The sequence below is a fragment of the Anas acuta genome, chromosome 2 (assembly GCF_963932015.1).
Source record: "Anas acuta chromosome 2, bAnaAcu1.1, whole genome shotgun sequence".
Classification (NCBI taxonomy): domain Eukaryota; kingdom Metazoa; phylum Chordata; class Aves; order Anseriformes; family Anatidae; genus Anas; species Anas acuta.
Genome location: NC_088980.1, coordinates 89,810,335 through 89,831,148, shown reverse-complemented (window position 1 = coordinate 89,831,148; position 20,814 = coordinate 89,810,335). Strand labels below are relative to the sequence as shown.

At 44.6% G+C, this 20,814-nt stretch overlaps 1 protein-coding gene across 2 annotated transcripts in view; it reads right to left on the bottom strand.

Annotated features, from left to right (window-relative positions):
• INO80C (INO80 complex subunit C) overlaps positions 1-6,414 on the bottom strand; it is a 30,438-nt gene extending 24,024 nt beyond the window's left edge. The window contains exon 1 of one of the 2 annotated variants that reach the window (XM_068671133.1): positions 6,115-6,414. Coding sequence is in view for 1 of the 2 variants with exons in the window: in XM_068671132.1 (XP_068527233.1) it covers positions 6,115-6,333 (219 nt within the window). In the remaining variant the exon portion in view is untranslated. The remainder of the gene's footprint in view (positions 1-6,114) is intronic. The other variant, XM_068671132.1, reaches the window with a different exon arrangement.
• Positions 6,415-20,814: the final 14,400 nt, after the last annotated feature.

The window sequence follows — 20,814 nt, the reverse complement described above, 5'->3', positions numbered from 1 at the left end:
GCTCTCAGTTTTGACAGGCTCCCTTTTAATCCAGATTGCTGTATAAAAGCAACTCCCTCTTGTTTAAAAAAAGCTAAACCTAAAGCACACGCGTTGTACCTTTTGACACATTTCCCTGCAAAATCTGCTAATTGTTTTTAATTATTGCATTTCCCTGCCGGGGACTGGAGGTATTCTGCATCTTTAACAGATTTGACTTCAGATGTGCAACTGACAGGAACCGGTACCTCGGGATAATCCCGGCTCTCGTTAGCGGGCTGCCTGAAAATAAGCTCTTTTTCTGGAAGAGGACAAAAGACCTCCTAGAAGAGATGCTTCATGTTTCAGCTGTTCACCGTCTGCTTTATCGCAGACAGCATCTTTGTGGTCTCACGTGTTTCAAAGGGCTAGATCGAAGCGGTAGCCCTTTCGCTGCTTCACACAGAGAACTGCAGGTCTGGGGGATTTTGAGTGCTCTGTGGTCTGGTGATGCTGCAGTGAGCATGATACCTGTTGGTGATGGGGCTAACACACTTTGCCTGCTTCTGCTAGCACTCCTGTTAAGACAAGGCCACTTGTTTCACACTGGCTGAGCTCATTTTGTAAGAGCCAAAACTCTTGGGTAGGAATGTGAACAGGCGTGCACGTGGCTGTACCTAAAACAGGTCACCACCTCAGCAGTTCGTATCAGGAGCTAGCGAGCGACTGCTCTGTATCAGGACAGCCACGCTTCATCCAATTTAAATATTTTTCATCCATTTAATTCTATTTAATCAGGTTTGAGTTAGCATCCCCGGGGAGCACAGGGATTTTAAAAGCACCCTTTGGAGCAAGCAGTAGCTCCATATTGGGACTGTTTCACTGGTTAAATTAATGTATTTTCAGTTACTGTCATAACCTTAAGGGCTGAGAGATGCTTAAAAAAAGGAGAAAAAGTTTAGTCTAGAGCATAATGACATGATAGCTTTCTAATAAACTGGCAAATATAGATGTACTTACTCCTCCCTATTATTGTGCTCTATCAGGGTCCTGCTGTCTCTTTCCAGGCAAGTAGACTGGTGAGAAACACAAATTATTTATTATTATTTTTTTTAATTTCCAGCTACAGAGGATAATTATGCCTTTCTGTTACAGAAAGTCTTATGTGGAATAGTATTACAATAATTAGAGTAAGTTTGTTGTTACACCGCTTAAGCCTGTAAACAAGGTCTGAATTCCTAAGCAGTTAATTTTTCCTTTCAGATCAGAAAGTCATTATTATACCGTGCCATACCAGAGGAGACACTCACCCCTGAACACGGCGAAAGCAGCAGTTCTGCTCAGTAGCTGCAGTCATACTCACTGATTCTGTAGTTAAACTCATCCTGCCTAACCTCGTTTTTCAGGAAATTAGAGCCAGATCAAATGGACTTTTTAAAACAAAGTTATTTTAAAATTGATTTGATGGTTTCCTACTTACAGTGATAGACTTGGTAAAACAGCAGAACAGGAGAACTGATTAAATTTACGTATGGTTTGGAGTCCAATTCCACGCTATTTATGTCCTCGGGTAAGCTCTCTGCTTTTAGTGGACAGCTTCTGAATACATAACAGCAGCCACGCACATACTGAAGTCTCGCTGAGCAGTTGTCTGTCAGAACCCTCCAGATTTCAGTGCAAAATGGCATCATTCAGTTATGTTCAGAATAGAAAAATGGAGCTCTAGGTACATCTTGGAGTCGCTCCTTCCACATTCATACTGTGCATGAGAGGAGCTTATTTAAGAGAGTAACAACTTTAAGCTGTTTTGACTTTTCCAATATTGTTGTATGGTTTCTCTTTTTGAGCATAAAACGAGAAACTCAGAAAAAGGTGTGAAATACCCATATGAGCACTAGTTACGTAAAACAGTTTCCAGTAGCACTGCTGCAACGTTCGCAGTCAGCGATAAAATCAATGCATTTAATAACGTGAGTAACTCCTAAATACCACTGAAATCTTGCAGAGGAGGAAGTTCAATCTTCATTTCCTAAATTGTACCAAGACCTGCTGTTGCTACAAGGATGGAGAGAGGAAGCAAAAGCCTTCTCTGTGTGTTTCTGTACTTTACGAAGCGGTTTACATCTGTTCAAAATGTAAAACAAACCATGATGTCACTCTCAAAGTGAGGCATTTCCTACATACTTCATCACTCATGCATGAAGTTGTTTTGCAAATAAGGTAAGCAAATGTGCTTTCCCCATAATATTTAGCACATTTTCACTTTGTCCTCTGACAAAATCACAGACTTTTTTCCCCAAATCCTTCTCTTACCTCACTGCAAATTCTGCCTTTTAAGCTCGTTAGCTGTCATGTGTGAGTGTTCTGTTTCATCAGTTACATCTTAATATTGAATACTCTCCTTTGAACGCTTCCTGTTGCTCTAATCATCTGTGAAAGTAATGGTGTGAATATTAAGGTGGCAGTTTTAGATCAGTATCGAGCTACTCATTCTACCCCAGGTTAAGCGTTTGTAATTAAAACGAGAAGGGACCTGGAGACAAGTCTGCCCCAGAGCTTCTGTTACCTCTGCCAGCAGTGGGGCTGAGCCAGCACAACAGCTATTGGAAATTGTTGGGCAAGGAATCTAACCAAACGGTGCTACAGAAGCCACTAAGCAGCACTGATTTTGACACATGGAGGTTAGCAGTCGACATACATAATGATTCTCAACATTTAAAATCCCTTGCTGCAGCAAAGACTGCGGTACTTTCCGGTGGCACGACTGCACGGGAGGAATAACTGTGTAAGGCTAATAAAAGTGATGTAATTAATCTGCAGCCCTGCCTTCCTGTAAACTCACTTTTCATTTTGTGTTTGGTAAATACAGGCATTGTATCCAAAAACCATGTGTCTCCTTCTGTAGCCATGACTGACAAGGCCCGTGTGCAGTGTTCTTCCAAAGCAAACATGACTCAATACCTTTGGGTCAGCAAGTCATACAAACTATGAAGAATGTTTTTTGTTAATGCCTCTGGAGTGTATCTTGGAGAAAGCAGCAGTTCATATGCTAGACCATGTGTTGGAGAAAACATAATCTAAATTGGGCTAAAAAAAAACCTGTATGCTCTGTGATACTTGTGCGTTCTTGTTGGTAACACACACAGGTACTCAGTCTAGCTGCTATCCTCAGGCAGAACAGTTGTATTGAAAAATAATCATTTTTGGTGATTCTTTGGTATCTACAGTCTTACCCTACCTACCTACACATCTTGAGCATGAGCACTGCGATAGCTACTCGTGACATGAAGCACACAAAAGAGAAACAAGCTCACGTGACTTGCGGAAGTTACAAAAAACCAAAACAACAACAACCCTTTTGGTTGAGTTTCACAGCGATGGAGCCACAGATGTGAGGAAATTCAAAGCTGGCACAGTGTGAATGTACTTTGAAGTAGGCCAGGCATGAGGGTCTCCGCAGAAGCTAGTGGTTAATGCAGTGGCCAAAAGCATACGAGGTATTTCACAGTGCATTAGCAGAGTCCTCAGATCCTAAGCTGACCCTGCAAATAGTTAGAAACCTCTCGGCAGGGGTCCTCTTACCTGTAGTTTGCTAATTAACTGAGGAAATAATTCGCTATTTCTCCATCTGTTTCACAATGTCAGTTTATTTAAAATAGAAACCATTCTGTGCTGAGCTACAGCATGATATATTTGTCTTCTGAAAGGCTGAAAATAGGCTGTAAAAAGCTGTTAAAGATATCAAAGAAGTTAATTAGGAAACTGAACAGTCAGAAGAATAACAAGTGCTGCCTCCACACCTGTGCTGCCAGTGACGTGCGCTAAGGGTGTGCAAGTGTAAGATGGCTGGATGAAGAATTCTGCTTGTTTGGTGTTAGAAATAAATAGGCCTACGCAAGGACTTCTGGAGATACAGACCGAAAGAGGTACTGCAGAGGAACGTGCCCAGTGATCACTGTTTCTAACGCAAAAACTGCAAAGCCCCCATTTTGTTTCTGTTTAAACTGGCTCGCTCCAGAGCCAGTCAGCAGCACTGGAGGATCAACAAGCTGTTTCTTGTCCCATTCCTGAGGTTACGCACTTTCTGAGCCGCAGGTGGGTTTTTTTTCCTTTTCCTTATGGGACTGATCTGCACTACTCAAGTCAGTGGACGTGTACGCTGACTTGAACGTAAAGTTGAGAAATTCCTCCTTTCTGCACTCAAATCACTTGTGAGAAGAATTGCAAAAACTGTTTATCACACTATCAAAACCCAGTTCGGGCAAGAAATCGTGGGTTGTCTCATAATACTGGAAGCTGTCCATGGACTGAAGTTTGACGTGAGCTTCAGGAAACAGTTTTAGAGGCTGAAGTGTTTGGAGAAGTCTTTTTTAAGTGTAAAGGGTTTTATATATGCATGCACACACAGGCAGAGCGGTGCTCTCCAAGCTGAAGCTCCAGACTTGTATCTCTAACAGACCTTGAAAAGTTGTCAAACGTGATCATGCTAGGCAGTTAATTTTTCACGGTTGCAGTGCAGTTTGTTAGCTACATAAATCACTGTGGTTTGTGCTGCCTCTCCTAGGGATAAGCTCACCAGAAAAGGAAAATAAACTATGTAAATGCCACAGGGTGAAAACAAGAGCTACAAGAGCATCATTTGGAGCGGGGAATGGTTTCTGTCTGTGCCCTGGCATGTACACGATGGCTTCCAATTGTCTGGAGAAAAGATCTGCTGAAAAATGCATTCCTCCGACCTGATGGCTCATGTGAAAATAAGCAACTCAACAGGCAGTAGCACATACTTTGCGGCTATGCTACTACTACGGGTCATGAAATACTACCAAGAAAAACTATTTCTTGGATAAAATATAAAAGGGCTACCATTTTTCCCAACTTTTTTTTTTTTTTTGACCACTTAGCTACTGAAATCCTTCTAAAAGAAGAAATCCAGACACGCTACTTCTAAAGTTTATACAGATGTTATGAGCACATGGTAGGACACAATGACCCTGGGCCTCTTCCTGGGGACAGAGATGCATGAGATGCTGCCTTGTGGTCTAGGGGAAGGTATTGGGCCCCTCGCTACAAGAAGGACATCAAGGTGCTTGAGCGGGTCCAAAGAAGGGCGACGAAGCTGGTGAGGGGCCTGGAGAACAAGTCCTACGAGGAGCGGCTGAAGGAGCTGGGCTTGTTCAGCCTGGAGAAGAGGAGGCTCAGGGGCGACCTTATCGCTCTCTACAGATACCTTAAAGGAGGCTGTAGAGAGGTGGGGGTTGGCCTGTTCTCCCACGTGCCTGGTGACAGGACGAGGGGGAATGGGCTAAAGTTGCGCCAGGGGAGTTTTAGGTTAGATGTTAGGAAGAACTTCTTTACTGAAAGGGTTGTGAGGCATTGGAACAGGCTGCCCAGGGAGGTGGTGGAGTCACCATCCCTGGAAGTCTTCAAAAGACGTTTAGATGTAGAGCTTAGGGATATGGTTTAGTGGGGACTGTTAGTGTTAGGTTAGAGGTTGGACTCGATGATCTTGAGGTCTCTTCCAACCTAGAAATTCTGTGATTGTTGGTTGGGGATGGGGCCTGGAGAGCCATGTGCTAGTGTCACATGGTGCTGCTACCACAGGTAGGAGGTGAGAAGAAATGGGTATTAATAACTTGTGGGGACAGGACAAGGGGGGATGGCCACAAAATGGAGCACAGGGAGTTCCACTTCAACCATGTGAAAGAACTTCTTCACAGTGAGGGTGACGGAGCACTGGAACAGGCTGCCCAGGGAGGTTGTGGAGTCTCCTTCTCTGGAGATATTCAAGTCCCGTCTGGACGCCAACCTGGGCAGCCTGCTCTGAGGAACCTGCTTTGGCAGCGGGGTTGGACCCGATGATCTCCGGAGGTCCCTTCCATCCCCATCAATTCTCTGATTCTGTGAACCCTCCTCCTGACGCTGCCCGCCCAGAATCAGCCCCTGAGAGCCGAGTTTGCCCCCACAGCGCCCGCCGGCAGCGCCCTGAGGCGCCCCTCACGGCCCCGCCCCACCCCCAACCGCCCCAACGGCCGCCGCGCGCGCTCCCCGCCGGCCCCTCCCGCGCATGCGCGGCGGGCAGGGGAGGGGAGGGGAGGGGGGATAAGGGAGGAGCGGTCCCGCTCCGCGCATGCGCGCTGCCGCGCCGCCCCCCATTACCTGCGAGCCGCCGGCCGCCGCCACTTTCTTCTTCTTGGCCGGGCCGCTGCCGGTGCCCGGGCTCGCCGGGCGCTTCTTGCTCCTCGCCGGGGCGCCGCCGGCGGGGGAGGAGGAGGAGGAGGCGGCCGCGGGGAGCAGGCTCGCCATCGCCCTCCCCGTGCGGCGGCACCGGGAGCGGCCCCTCCCCCTCGGCAGGGCCCCCGCCGCCGCTCCGCGCATGCGCAGTGCGCAGTGCGCGCCCCCCTTGCCTCAGGCGGGAGGCGGTTGGGGAAGGGGGGGGGGAGGGGCCGCCATGGCGCCCCAACGGTCCTGTGAGGGGCTGCGGGGCGCTGCGGCCGCTCGGGGAGTTAAATTAATAAATAAAAGATGTAAAAATAAAAGGTTTTGTTGGGACTGAGTGTGGTGTTTGGGGGTGGGGGAGGTGGCCCCTGAGGTGACGGTGGTGTGTTTGCAGGTTTCTGTCCCGGGTCTGCCCCAAATAAGACAAAGTTACGCTTAACGCCTTCAGAGCGAGTCCCGAGGCTGTGTCAGCCTTCTCACATCAGTCACTGCAATAAAAACAAAAACAGCTGGCTTTAATTGTTCCTTCAGCCGCAGACCAGGAGCTCCAAGGAGCCTCACACTAAGTGCTCCCCATTGCTGTCCCCGCATTAACTGCATAACCCGTTACAAACAAGCTGCAGGTAATCATGGTGCCCATTAAACGTCTCGGCGTATGACTCCGCAGACAGACATCCACCGTCAGCTTTCTGGGTAATCCATCCTGTGACCAATTTGTCTGCTGCCAGGTAGATAGGCACACGGCGCAACGCCCGGCTCTGACGTGGCCGGTGACTCAGGCCGGCAGTGTGCCCTCGCCTTTGGAGCCTGCGGTGACTTTGCACTGGAGTGACGTGTCCGAATAGGTTTGCAGAGCTTCGGACTGTGTCCCCGAGTGCTTTGACAGCTCTCCTACTCTCTGTGCTATTCAGTACCCAACCCCAAAACACTGCTTGGTGGCAATAGTGGGGTTGCAGACAACTCTCCAACTACATGACCGATAAAACTGTTTTTAGCCCCTCTATGCACCTCCATTCAACATACTGGTCAATGCCTTACCATAATATTTTTTAGCTACCTCTCCGCAATGGCTGACCATTCGTCTTTTAGCTGCAGCTGTGTGAGATCGTGACCCAATACACGCCTCGTGGAGAGGCAGAGGTCCAAGAAGTTGACACTCGAGCAGAAAAATTAGGTCACGTTTTTAGACGGTGCCGTAATGAGGCCTGAGCTTGGTCACAGTAGGGGTGCCAGGCCATGCTGTGTAAAACAAAAGCTTTGAAGGTGGCCTGAAAGAGGGTTGAGGACAAAGGCCTGGTCTTCCAGGCTGTGCTCCAGGCACCTGTGTATACAACAGAAAAGCGGGGCAGGATTTGCTTTCCAGGAGTGTAAGCAAGGCTCTGCAAATACATCCAAGTCCCATCTTCTCCTTCCCAACCATAGCTGCTGTCTTCCTGAGCTGCCAGCAGCATTTAGGGCAAACTGGTGGATATCACTGTATTTGTCCTTATTGCTGAGGATCATTTTAGGTGCTATGCCGTTTGCATTTCTTCCCTCTTCAAGTGACAGACACCCATCAGGTGCTCCAGATGAGTGACCTGAATTTGAAGTTAGTGGAGGCACTGGGAATTGCCCAGGAGCTGTATCCCCTGACAAAGCCAAACCTGCTCTGCTGTCTGCTCAAAGTGCTGCTCTCATCTTGGTCAGCCTTTTTTCCATTCCTGGGGCCAGGTCCCATCTCTTCCCTGTGCTCAGCTCCCAGGCATGCCCTTTTTAAAAGAGGGCATACCTTATGGCAGGAGTGCTTTTATGGGGAGGAGCATCTCTGATGCTCCTGTAGAGCAGATGTTGCATGTGAATCACGCAGGGGATTAGCATGCTGCATCTGTGAACATTTTTAAATAGTATGCAGCCAGGCATTTTCTTATCTGTACCCATTTTATCAAGCGGTTTACTAACAGCAAAATCAGAAGGCCCATGGGTATTTCAGAAATACTGAGTGCAATGCAATGTTATAGGGAGCCAAACACTGCAAAATCCCAGAAGACCTACAACTCATTGGAAAATAGCAGTAATGGCAATGTCAACGTTGAGAGTGTCCGCAGGGGATGAAGGAGGGAATTAAGGATGCTGGGAGGGCTGTGAGATTGTGAGGCTGAGTTCCTGCCATACCTGGCCCCACAGAAGATGAAGAGGTGCTGTTCTGGTGATGAAGTGCAATCTGTACCTGGCTGGGCTGCTATCACACGTGTCAGTGGGCAGCTGCGTTGTCCTGCAGACCAGGGCTTGCCTGAAGAAGTGCAAATTGCAGTTGATGGTTTAGCTGAGTGAGATGTAGTTCTTCCTGCTGCTCATTTTGAACCTGGCTCAAGGTGAACACCATCTCCCACCCTCGTACTGCAAGGTCTATCCTTTTTTATTTGCTGCCTAGCTAATAAGAAAATTAAATAAGCGTGTACCTGAGGTGCAGAGACACCTGATGGAGCAGATCCATAGGCAGAAGCCATGGGGAAAACACAGCCTGCCTCAGAGCCACTTGCCTTGGTACCCTTCCGCTCTATCAAAAGGAAAAGGCTGGCTTCACAACTGTTACTTTATTCTATTCCAAACTTTGAAATCAATTCTTTTTCAATTCTTAATTCATATCCCACCTGGTTGCTTGGCTTGAAGAGTTCCGACTGGTCTTACTTCTGTACAACTAGAAAAATGAGGCCTTTGAATGAAATCATCTGTTGATTCAGTCATTCACCCTTTTATCTCACATTATTTTATCATTCACCCCTTTATCTTACATTATTTTATTTTATAAAGTGTGCTACACTTTATAAAATGAATAAGGGTCTAAAATGGTGTGAGAGAATGTACATAATCTATTGAATTAAAAAGAAGGAAGTAAAAATTCATGTGTAACCTCTTTCTGCGTGTATTTTTTGTATCTACAAAATAGGGACAACTTTTTGCTAGATGGTAGGTATTACTTAAAGTTGAATTCACTGTAAGAAGTAGTGGCAGTTGAGAAACATCTGGTGGTGATAGTTATTTCTTACCATTAAGATTGCCTAGCAATGGTGTCAGACAACTTTGCTGTTAAGTTATCCATCTTCAAGTGGCATTGCCCAGATGCAATTTGTGCTACAATTTCCAAGTTCCCAACACTTTAAAATTAGTTAAGTTTCATTTAAATTTTTAAAAGAAGCTGTATTATTTTTTTTTCTCTTAATTGCACGTATGTCTGCTGGGTGCTATTTGCATTTTTATAGAGGTTCTGGGTAAAGAAAGGATTGAAGTTCTTAGCTTCACCGCTCCATCAGGTAAAAAGCGATGGATTCCTGCAGGGTACTTTGTGAGGTCTTGTGGCATTTTGAACATTATTCTTTAAAAGTACTTGGAGGCTTTGATGACTTTTCAGAGCCTGCAGTGTGAACTCTTGTGATTTGCATTTGTTCCCTGCAATTTGCAGCTGCAGGCACTGCACTAGCTTTGTTTAAATATAATGCCGAATGCCTTTAAAATAGGCATTTGAACCTTGGATTAAGGAGACTACTTCTGTAATATTAAAGGCCTTTTTCTGCACACATCAAATATCTACCATTCAATGCAATCTTCCTGTTAGAAGCTTTGAAAAAGCCATTTCTATATTCGTAGTAACACAAAAAGAGAAACAGGTTCTTTAGAAATGCCTTTTGTGCCATTTTCCTAGTATCTTCTCCTTCTCTCAGTTTATTTTAAAATTTGATGAATTTGACATATCAGAAACGAGCAGTAAGAGGCGGCTCAAAATGCTGTTCTGGATAGATTTGAGTTGCACTTCATCTGAAATTGTTGCTTGTAGCTTGGCAAAGCTACGTTGGCCGCAAGCTTGTGGCAACAACAGTGGTGTTACCTGAAATGTGGACTTCTGACCAAAAATTGCATCCCTGCTGCGTCTGGCAGGCTTAACCAAAATGCTGTGTAGGCAGGAGACACCTAAACCAAGAGGTTATGTTAAATGGGAAAAAGAAAAAAAAAAAAAAAGATGACGTAGTGTTTGATTTTGAGTTGAAACATTGTTCTTTTTACTTAAGGCTGTGAAATGAGGAAGCTTGGCATTGTGCAGTCACTGGAAGCTTATACCCTGTATATCCCAGGTAATTATTTATTATGCCATGTTTAGTGTATTTACCCACTGTCTCAAAGGCTTTATGAAATGATTTATCCAGTTAGATTTAATCTTTTCTTTTTGAAAGTGAAAATCGCTTAAGAATTTCCTTATTTAGTTTGCATTCAGGAAGCATGATGAGGGCTTTCTGTAGCTGTGCATGTGAACAAGCTTGTGATTTCTGAAATATGCAGCTGAGAAAGATAGAAGTGTCATGATGCTCATCTGCATAATCTTTAATGCAGTAGCCACCTTGAAACCGCTGCAGGTTTGTGGACTGAAGAAAATGTGGATTAGCTGAGTAACCTGATTTACTAACATAAGATCTTGATGGGATGGAAAATGGTTTGTAAGCAATCTGGAGACTGAGTACGGTCATATAACTAATTTATTAATAATTTTAAATAAAGAATAAATTCACAGCAATATAAACGTCCTCTGGAATTCATTAGCAGAGCAGGAGTTGAAGTCTCTGAATAAATTGTTCACAGGAATTAGCTCACACACATCTCTGTTTGTTAGAGCAAGCCTTCCAGTGTCCTAGCACTTCTAGTTCAATAGTATAACATTGCATTTGCTGGTATAGCAAGGCTGTGGTGCTTTTATTGCTAGTAGGATATAAATTTAAATAAGTTAATATTGCCAACAGTAAGTGTTAGTGGGCAGTCTGTGAATGGTATTTGCTTTGTACACTTACCAATATTTTTGTAGTATCCACCCCCCAAAAAAAACAAACAAACAAACAAAAAAAAACAACCAAACAAACCAAACCACCAAACCAAGAAAACAAACAAGGAAAAACAGAACAAAAGCGGAAGATGGCATCCGCTTGATAACATCTTGTTTTGGTGGTTGGTTGCTGGTCTTGTTTTTTTCTTTTTCTCCAAGTGCAAAGTACGAATTCAAGTGCTAGAAAAAACTGATGGGTCTCATGGGTGTGCAAAGCTACTGGGACTGTACCGAGACGCCAAGGTCTGTGAGACTCTGCTGAGTGCTACTGTGCAATGCAGGGGACAGGATAGACTGAAAAATTTTAAAAAATAAAATCTAAATTTGCAGATGATACCAAGCCTAGAGAAGGCTTTTGTTTGGTTGGTTGGTTATTTTGACAAGCACAAACTCATACTTCATTTTGCAGTCAGTGGTTTAAGAGTCCAGCTTGTTGGTAGTGGGAAGGCTGCAGGGTCCGTGTGTGGGGTCACCAAGAGAAGCATCAGCGCCGTTTTTGTGGAATTCCTAAAAAAGTCATCTCTCTTTTGGAGGGGAAGAAAAAAAGACAGGAAAAAAAAAACAACTGACGACGATGGGCACTCCATAAATCATGGGCTGGTGAAAGAGGGAGGATAAGAGTTGCGGCAGAAGGCGCCGCAGAGCCCGGGTGCGCTCTGAGCAGAATGTGAATCGCCGGCGTTGCAGCGCCTTGAGGCGCGCGACAGGGAGCCTGCGAGGCACAGGCTGTAATCCTTTTGCTTGTCAAAGCTTTGCTGAGGCTCGATTTGAATGCTGTGTCTTGCTTTGGGCATTACACTTCTGGACTCTCTCTCAACCTTTCGTGTCTTTTGTGAAGCGAGGGATGGGATGATCCGAGGTGCAGGGAGCACGGACTGCGAGGAGGTGGAGAAGCCAAGTTATGTGTGTGGCGTGAGGAGTGGAGAGGTGGCTGGGGGAGATTTCTGCAGAAAAGGAGGCAGCAAACTGTTCTCTGTGCCCATCAGAGATGGTTTTACTAAGCAGTATAGGCTGTTCTTTTGAGACTAGCCATAATCTGCATGCTATTTTTACTGGCAATGACCCCACTAGAAGAATCTGTTCTGATTTCCATGAACGTCCCCTGGCCCAGCCCTGTGCCCTGCTATCGGCGACGAGGAGCAGGGACCCTCCCTGCCCTCTGCATCCCCTCCTCAGGACGCTGCAGAGATCCACGGGGGCATCTCTTGGTGTCCTCTTCTCCAGACGAGACAACCCAGATGCCCTCAGCCCCCTCACAGGACAGGCCTTCCAGGCCTTCCACCCGCTGCCTTGCCCTCCGCTGGGCCCGTCTCTCTCCATGCCTGCAATGATGAAGAAATAAAGGGATTAACTTTGCAGCGTGGGTTATATTCCAGAGAGCTTTTTCTCAGAGGAGGCCAGCTTCGCCGCAGAATAGCTCGCTTTTGAAAGCTTTGAAAAACAGGTGAGACACCTGCCACAAAGGATCAAGTGCAGCCGCTTCTGCCAGGAGACAGGCGGGTTGATTAGATGACCTCTCAAGAATTTCTCCAGCTCGGTTTTCTGCGATTCTGTCAATTCCGTCCTCCCCTGTACAAGCATGTGCTTTCCCACCGAGAAGGAGACGTGAGGCTGGCTGCAGGGGTCAGGCTGTTTAACTCCACGCGCCACCCTCAGCGGGAGCTGAAAGCAGATGTGCGGGGAAGGCTGCGAGCGGGGCAACTGCACAGGATGTTGCCTCGTGGTTTTCTCCCAGCCCTCATCCACCTGTGGCTCAGGCTGTCGGTGAACTGCAGATGATTTCTGGGTACCGAGTAGCTCTTGGTAGACTCTGTGAATTCAGTGCCCCTTGAATAAGTCACAGCGCCCCACAACCAGAAGTTCTTGCAGCTGAATCTCATGTGCGAGGACCCACCTCTTTCTCATTGTTTTGAACCCGACTCCCTTCTAGCTTAATGCAATGCTTTTTGGTTGCTGTTTTTTGGAGAGACTCACCCTTGCCATTCAATCTTAAATATTTCCTCTTCCTAGACTCAAGAGCTGTAGCTTACTCAGCTATTTCTTACATAGAAGATGGTACTTGGGCTCTCCTTGTTGCCCTGCTTAGATCCTTCCCAGCTCTACTTTATCTTTGGGATGGAGGGCACAAAGTGCACACAGCGTTTAAGATGCAGGCACCCCATAGATTGCAAGGCAATGTTCTCTGCTGTACTGCCAATTCCTTTTCCAATAATTGTTTCTCTTTTTGACCGCTGTTGAGTACTTCAGCTTATGTTTCTATAATCTGTCCGTCGTGACCTCAAGGTCTCTCTACCAGGGTAGTACTGGTCAGCTCGCTGTATTTTTGAAATTTGGACGGCTTTGTTCTCCTGTGTATCTTTTTTATGCTTATCTACATCGAATTTCCTCTTGCCTAATTACTAAGTCACGTAAGGTCTCTATGCAGTTCCTCATTACAAGCCCTCACCTCCACTACCCTAAATCATTATTTAGGAGGAGATGCAGTAACAAGAGCAACTTTTGTTGCCCTTTCTTGTTTATGGACACAATGAGCAGCATAAGTCCCAGCACAGATCTCAGTGGGTAATATTTACTTTCCTAACTCCTGTAGCCATCTATATAATGTAAAATATTTATTTATTTATTTATTTTGACAAGTTACCTGTCTGTGTGAGAACCCTCCTTATATTTTGGCTGGTGCTTAGTTTCTTTAAGCCTTCTGGAAATCCAGATATACTGTATCAATTAGATCTCCACTGTCCACATGCTTGTGGGCATCTTCAAAAAATATGACTGCAGGAGAGAATGATGATTCTCTTTCACATGAGAAACTCTATTTCCTTCACCAAACACATTTTTTTTTTTAAGTTTAATCACAGCAATACCTTTCTAGTTCTGACCCACAGATTTGCTGTGCTTTTAGATGTTCAGAATACAATGATTTCATCATCCGTGTCTTCGTTCTTGGAATACTGAAATGAATGCATTTTCCTGCTGGAAGAAAGAGTTTGATGAAGAACATTGTTAACAATGTACTGTTGAGTAAGTCATGTCAGAGAGTAAACATATTTGCAAATGCATTTGAAACTTTTCAATAGGCATGATTAGTATTTAAGCAAACCAGATTCTTTTGCAGCACTGTTTAGTGTTTTATTGCTGAGATTATTGACCAAAAAAGTAGGTTATGTCAGCCTGTTGCCATGCCTTTTTCATCTCCTAATTTGTAGTTGAGTACAGCTCAGCAAACGGGAGCGAGAGCAAAAGTAGCTGTAAGTCAGAATTGTGCTCGTCTCTGCATTAGGTGGGCATATACAGCCCTTTGCAAACAGGGAATTTTGCAAACAATTTCATCGTGTGAACAGGCTAAGATCTCTGCTCCTCTGAATGAAGAGGAGCCCATCACTGAAAATGCAATGCACGGTATTGTGTAATTAAACATGGTGCATCTGAGTACTTCTCAAGGTTTTTCCCTTCCCCCAATTCCTTCCTTCCTCCACCACACTTCTGGCATGGGGGTGTGTTGCTTCCTGTCGCAAATACTAAGTGCTGATATGAACACAAGATAATGTCTTTATCACCTTTCATCTTTTATGATTGTAAGCAAATGTTTTCTTTACTATTTTGATTTAAAAAAAAAAAAAAAAAAAAAAGTAAATCATTTAAATTCCTCTCCTGAAAGGATCTAAGGAATCTGTCTCCTCCACCTAAGGATCTGGGAATGCATACAATTATACCTAATAATTTCACCACTGTCAGATTAGATTGATTTTTAGTCACTTTTGTGCAGATTAGATTCAGCTCAGGTGCAGAGAGTGAAAGAAGGTGCATTAATCCACAGTGGCATTCTGTCTCTCCCAATTAGCGGGTGCTGAGAGACGTCAGATACTGCGAGTTGGATTGCGTGGAGCAGTTCTGTTCTCCCACGGATTTTGGTAAAGTTAAGGAGGTTTAGGCCTTCAAAGGCAACCATCAGCAACTTAAGTGTCTGTGTCTGGCCTTCAAAAAAAAAAAAAAGCATGAAAAGTTAATGGAAATAAAGAATATTCCCAGGCAGCTTTAAAGGCTGGGGACAAGTGATGGTTTTTAAACTGAGGTTTTGAGGGAGAGTGTTGGTTTTTTTTTAATTAAATCTTTGGAATGTAAGCCTGTACTGCACACATCTTTGTGTAATCGAACATGTCTGTCAAAATTGTGATTAGGATTTGTGTGCAAGTTTGCACAGGGTGGTTTCTCTGGTGCTGCATAACCTCCTCTGACGTGTGTGTGTTTCGGTGTCGCGCTGAAGGTCACCCACTATTTTCTTCAAACTGCATGTGGTCAGGCCATAATTTTAATTATTTTCAAAGCAATAGTACATTAGCATTACAGAAGTGAGTAGCGAAGGACAAAGTACTGGAAAATGAAGTGCAAATAAATGACATTGCAATGTGTGCATGTCTTCTGATTTGGCAGAATGAATGCTGGCAAGGCTTTGCTGTAGCTCAAAGTATATGTTTATTGCTTAATTATCTCAGTTACTGAATATGCTCATTGCATAATCTGGGGAAGCAGTAATTGAGTCCATTACTGTAGATAAACAATTGCCAATTTATAGTGCTTCAAATAAAATAATCTTGACTGTAAACAGATGTTACAAAACCTAAAATATTGATGCTATCTTACTTTTACCATGATGAAATCTTAAGTGATTTTCTTAATGTGCACCCTGCCAATATTGAAAATTGCCATTTTTTTTTCTTTTTATTTCTTTGACAAAGGACTCTACTCCAGTTATATTAAAATATTATTGCTTTTCACACTTGTCTTAAATTTTGTCGAGCTATTTTGTTGTTGTTGTTGTTTGTTTAATGTTGGTATTAGCTAATGTCAAGAAGCCAGTTCTTTTTAATAACTTAAGAAGATTGGCTTTTGATTAAATGAGAGCAATTCGGGATGCAGTTTTAACTGGCGGAGCAATGATGATTTCATAGGCGTGTAGGCAGTTTTCAATCTCCTACTTAAAAGGTGTAATAGCTCCATCCTCTTTGAGGAATATTTGCATAAACCTCAGTTTAGTGTTAAAACAACCAAAAACAAACAAACAAAAACCCTACCTGGTAGGAGCTCAATGTCAATATCAAAATATAGGTTTGAATACCTAGCCAGACTATTAACCCACCTAATCCTGAAGCAGTAGTCAACGTCAGTTTTCCCACTTTCATAAAGCACTAGCGGGTTAATACTGTACATAGGTTGGCAAGAGGGAATTTTGATAGAGAGAGATTTGAATGTGGATTTATTTAACTGGAAGTCACGTATATGCACGCACAAACATATATATATTTAAAAAAAGAAAGATGAAAGTCCTATATACATTTTTATAGGTGTGTGTGAGTGCGTGTATATGAAAAGTAACCCAGAGGGCTCTCCTGCTACCATTAAAGTTTTGCTGTTGCCTACAGTAAGGCTGGGTACGTGCCTCCTGTTAGGCGGAATTATTCTCCCAGTCTCCAGGGGCAATTTTGTGTCTTGTGTCTGCAGAATGAACTTGATCTCGCAAATACTTAGCCCAGAAGTGTTCATTTAATCTTGGAAGTAGTCCCACTGAATTTAATGATCCCTTAGATGGTAAATTCTTTGGGGCTTTTATTTTCCTTTCTGCCTTATTCAGTGGTAAGCGCAACCTCCATTAGCTTTTACATTAACATCTACTGTTACTTACAGTGAAATGCTTTCAGGTTTTGGCTTCAAAATGATAATTCAAACACATAGGCTCAAAATCCACGTGGCAAAAGACAACTGTTAAATTAGAATTACTCCAAAATTATGTTTGAGTAATCGGAGTTGCCTCTGTGAAATTTTGAGAGGTACTTTTTTGTGTTGCTGCAGGGCTTGTCTGATTTGGAAAAAAAGTCTTAAAGCCACGGGGAGTTTAGAGAGGGGAAGGATTGTGGACCGTGGATAGTAAGTACTCCAACCTGCTGATGAACACTGATAGTCAAGGTAACTCTGGCTTGTGTTGAGAGTAAATGCAGAGAAATGCAGCTTTTGTTAGCTCCAGTGGTGATGACCAAAGGTATCCGACCTTTTCCCACTGGGGTCCCCTGAAATCCGTCCAAGTCAATGGTGTTCTTCCAACTAACTTCACCAGCTTTGGATTGGCCTTGTCTTCTGCATGCTTCCCAAATCACACTCCTACAATGAGCTTCCTGAAGGCTGGATTTGCTCGGTAGACCTGGTGAAGCCTGACTGTATATTTATTAACGTATGTATACTTGAAGCGAAATCTCATTTCCAGATAACTGAGACATCATTTTTTTCTTCCCAGATGGTTTCAATGTTTAGTTTTAGGGCAGAGGACAGTTTAACCTTGCCAGAAGAGAGTTTGTAAACTCTGTAAGTACAGCGATTTAGTCAGAACTGCATTTCTATTCTGGTGCTGTAAAACGATGACCCGCACGGCCCAGAGCTCAGCGTGGGGCCGACACCGTGCGACCGTATTGCTTTAGCAGCACGCTTGGGAAGAATCCCTGGGAAATGGTGCATGCTTTTTTAGGTATTTTTATCCTGAGGGTTGCTCTGCTAGCATCTCACCCTCTGATTATTTTCTCTTCTTAGAAAACAAAAAAAAGAGAGGGGTAGGAGATAGGAGGAAGAGACAGCAGTAATAAATACAAACGTAGCCAATAAACCCAAGCTGGTCTATTATTGCAACGAGAAAATAAGGTGAGATGAGTTGATTTGTGCATTGGTTTTCACTTTAAAACAGTGTTTGAAAGGCACGTTACCTACTGCACTGGTTTTCATGTTAAAAAAATCGTATTCTGGCTCAGCAGTGCTGTCAAGAAGTACAGTATGTCCCACCTCATTAAGTACCATCTTTTTCCTCTCCATCTGTCTAGAACAGCAGGAAAACTAGTTTTCAAATGGAAAAATAATCAGTTTTGTACGTTTCCTTTCTTCACCTCTGAATCTGTATTAATCTAAAAATATAACCACATTTCCAGGGAAGTGCCCCTGGAACAACAACCCCAATCAATGTGCAGTGCAGGACATCGGGAGCTGTTGTTTGGGATGAGCAAGGTGAGCAACCGTGAGAAGTGAGAGCCCAAGCGAAAATATATATTGGCCCCGTTAGGGAAGGAAAAGCTGCTTATTTAGTAAAAATACAAGCTGTGGTTGATTGACAGCAGAAGAAACTTAGAAAGGGAGGCATTTCCTCCTCTCTTCGGATATGTGGGCAGGAGCTCGTTGCTCTTTGCGTGTTAGAACTGCTGTGCTTTATGCTTTAAAAAGCACGGTCTGTATGGAAGTAAATAACTGTGAAAGAGAAATGCCCTGGAGGTTATTTGATTCATTACAGGCAGCCCTATTCAGATTAAGGGCCTTGTCCACCATAACCAAAGTGTAATATTTGCTTAGCTGAGTAGACAGCACCAAGCTACAGGTGCTCGCTTTTCTGTCGGAACAGAGAACTCCAAAACCCAGGGAAAAAAAGAAAAAAAAAAAAAAGCAGCATACACTGCCTGTGTTTTCAGGTAATAGCTTTCGTGACCGCTCAGCTTCAGGGAACTCCAACGTCCTTCAGGTTAACGTGGTTCTCCTCGTGGGGCGCGGAGCGATGCCCTCTCCTTATCCTTTACAGCAGCCACCCAGGGGTCCTGCAAGAAATCAATTTTAAGCCTGCATTGTCTTTCTGGTGAATACTCCCGAAGACTGAATGGGGGGCTCTGATTAAACCTTCCGCTTTCAGAGACCTCAGATCGCACCGATAGGCTTCAGCTAGATGGGGTGGCAATGATAGCGAATGAATAAAACCAGGCAACTTGAAAAGGTCACCCCTCTGCAAAGGCAGAGAGGGTGGCCGTTTGCAGAAGTTGGCTGCACACGAGGCTGAAGTCCCACATCAAAGGTTGAGTGGAAAATTGTATTTTGCAGCTGAGGTAATACCAGAGGATGTGTAACAGTGTGTGAATAAATATTGTTTGCAATATAAAAGAAGCAGCTCTTTTTAAGAGTAAATAAATACAGATTTAGGGAAAAAAAAAAAAAAGCAAATAGGCTGGCAGGATTTACTGTCTGCATCCTAAAATATTTACACCTTTAGTAGCATTGCAGACACTAAAGGTAAGAGATCTCGGCATGTGACGAAAGAAATCAGCATGCAAATCAGTTTGACAACAAGCATCAGTTACCAATCTGCCATTAGGTGAAGTTTAACCATCTGAGAGTAATGAAAGCAACGTTCAGGGGGCACAATTTATTGTATTCTGGGCTGTGTGTGTGTGGGGATGATGTCAGGAGCTGAAAGGGTAACTGAGCAGTCCACGGGCAGTCCTGCAGCCAGGGAGATTTAACACTCACTCTGCGAGGCAGGAGTGTATCTTAGAGGAAACAGGGTTTCACAGAGCCTTCTCTTTGTCCAAAGAAGGGTATCTATCACTATTTTGGAAACACTGCCGCTGTGCTTACCCTTCAACCCTGAGGGAAGCGATGAGCAGAGAGGCAACACCTGGGGTTCAGCAGAGGGCAGCTGAAGCACGCCACCAGGCACCCCACGCTGGCTCAGTCAGACCCACAGGTCCCTTCTTCATCCCACACTGCTGACATCCCCCAATTGTCTCCTCGCCATAGCTTCAAGGCCCCAATGGGGCTCGTGGTGTTTGGGTGCTGCATTAAGCACTTTAAGCTCCCTGGAAATGCCGACTTGCCCAGCTCTTTGCTCGCACACATCTGCTGCTCGCGCACGCCGAGAAGCTCATAGGCTTTTCCCTTTTGCATGATGGGAAACCATCTCCGAAATGGCACTCTGGAGAGTTAAACCTTTTTTTAGAGCGGGCTGGAGGAAAAGAAAGGTATGAAAATAGATTCATATCAAATTAAATACATGCATTTACTTTAAATGCTGCCGTGCTTGTCCTAGAGCATACGCTCCAGCTTTTTCTCCTCTGCTCCTAAGGGTATAGCTCCATGCTCGCACAGTCTCTTTGCTTGCTACATTTGATGAAATAATCTCTCTGTACTGTCCACCTGTGCTGGGTCCTCTGAGCAAACACCTAAAAAAGATCGTGGCTTAGTCTTAATTTAGCATCAAAGGGAGCTGGGGGAAAGGGAGGAGACGTTGCTGTGGCTGTGTAAGAGGGAAGAAAGGTTTTCTCCTGGGCCCACAGCGTTACCACCCAGGCAGAACTATTTGCACGGCATAAAGGAAGGGTTAAAAAAAAAAAAAAAAAGGTGCAGGCAAGTCACAAGGTGGCAAAGGAGAAGCAGCTCGACAGCCCAAGCAGCCCTTGCTTGTTTTGTCCCTTCCAAGCGGTGCTGCTCAGGCTGCGGCAGCTGCTGTAGCTCCAGGGCTGAAGCAGCAGCTGCCGAGCGCTGCCTCGAGGTGCTGGATTTTGTGCCTCTGATCCCTCCGTGTTGGCCTCGTGCTCTGCTCCGGTGCACTCGGCTCCGGTGTGGGATTTAGGAATCGGACAGCGAGCGTTAAAACTGTTCCAGATGGAGAGGTTTTTATCCACTTTGTCTAAAACCAGCGCATCCCTGGAAGGGAAGCAGTGAATGTGCGAGCAGCAGAGATCCTGGCGGCACAGCAAGGCGAGCGAAGACTTGTCCAACTCCCCTTATTACCCAAATATCTGGTGGGTGGGTGGGTGAAGGATTTTATGCTTGCCTGTACTTTGAGACTGGGGTGTAGAAGGGTTTAAGAGTAAGAGCTGTAAGAACGTTAGATGATCTCATAGTACTTGAAAATCATGAACAAGAAGCCTGCCCGGTGGATTACTCCTCGGTTTTACAGAAAAGCCTCTGTATACTTCAGATAAATTATTAGACCCCGC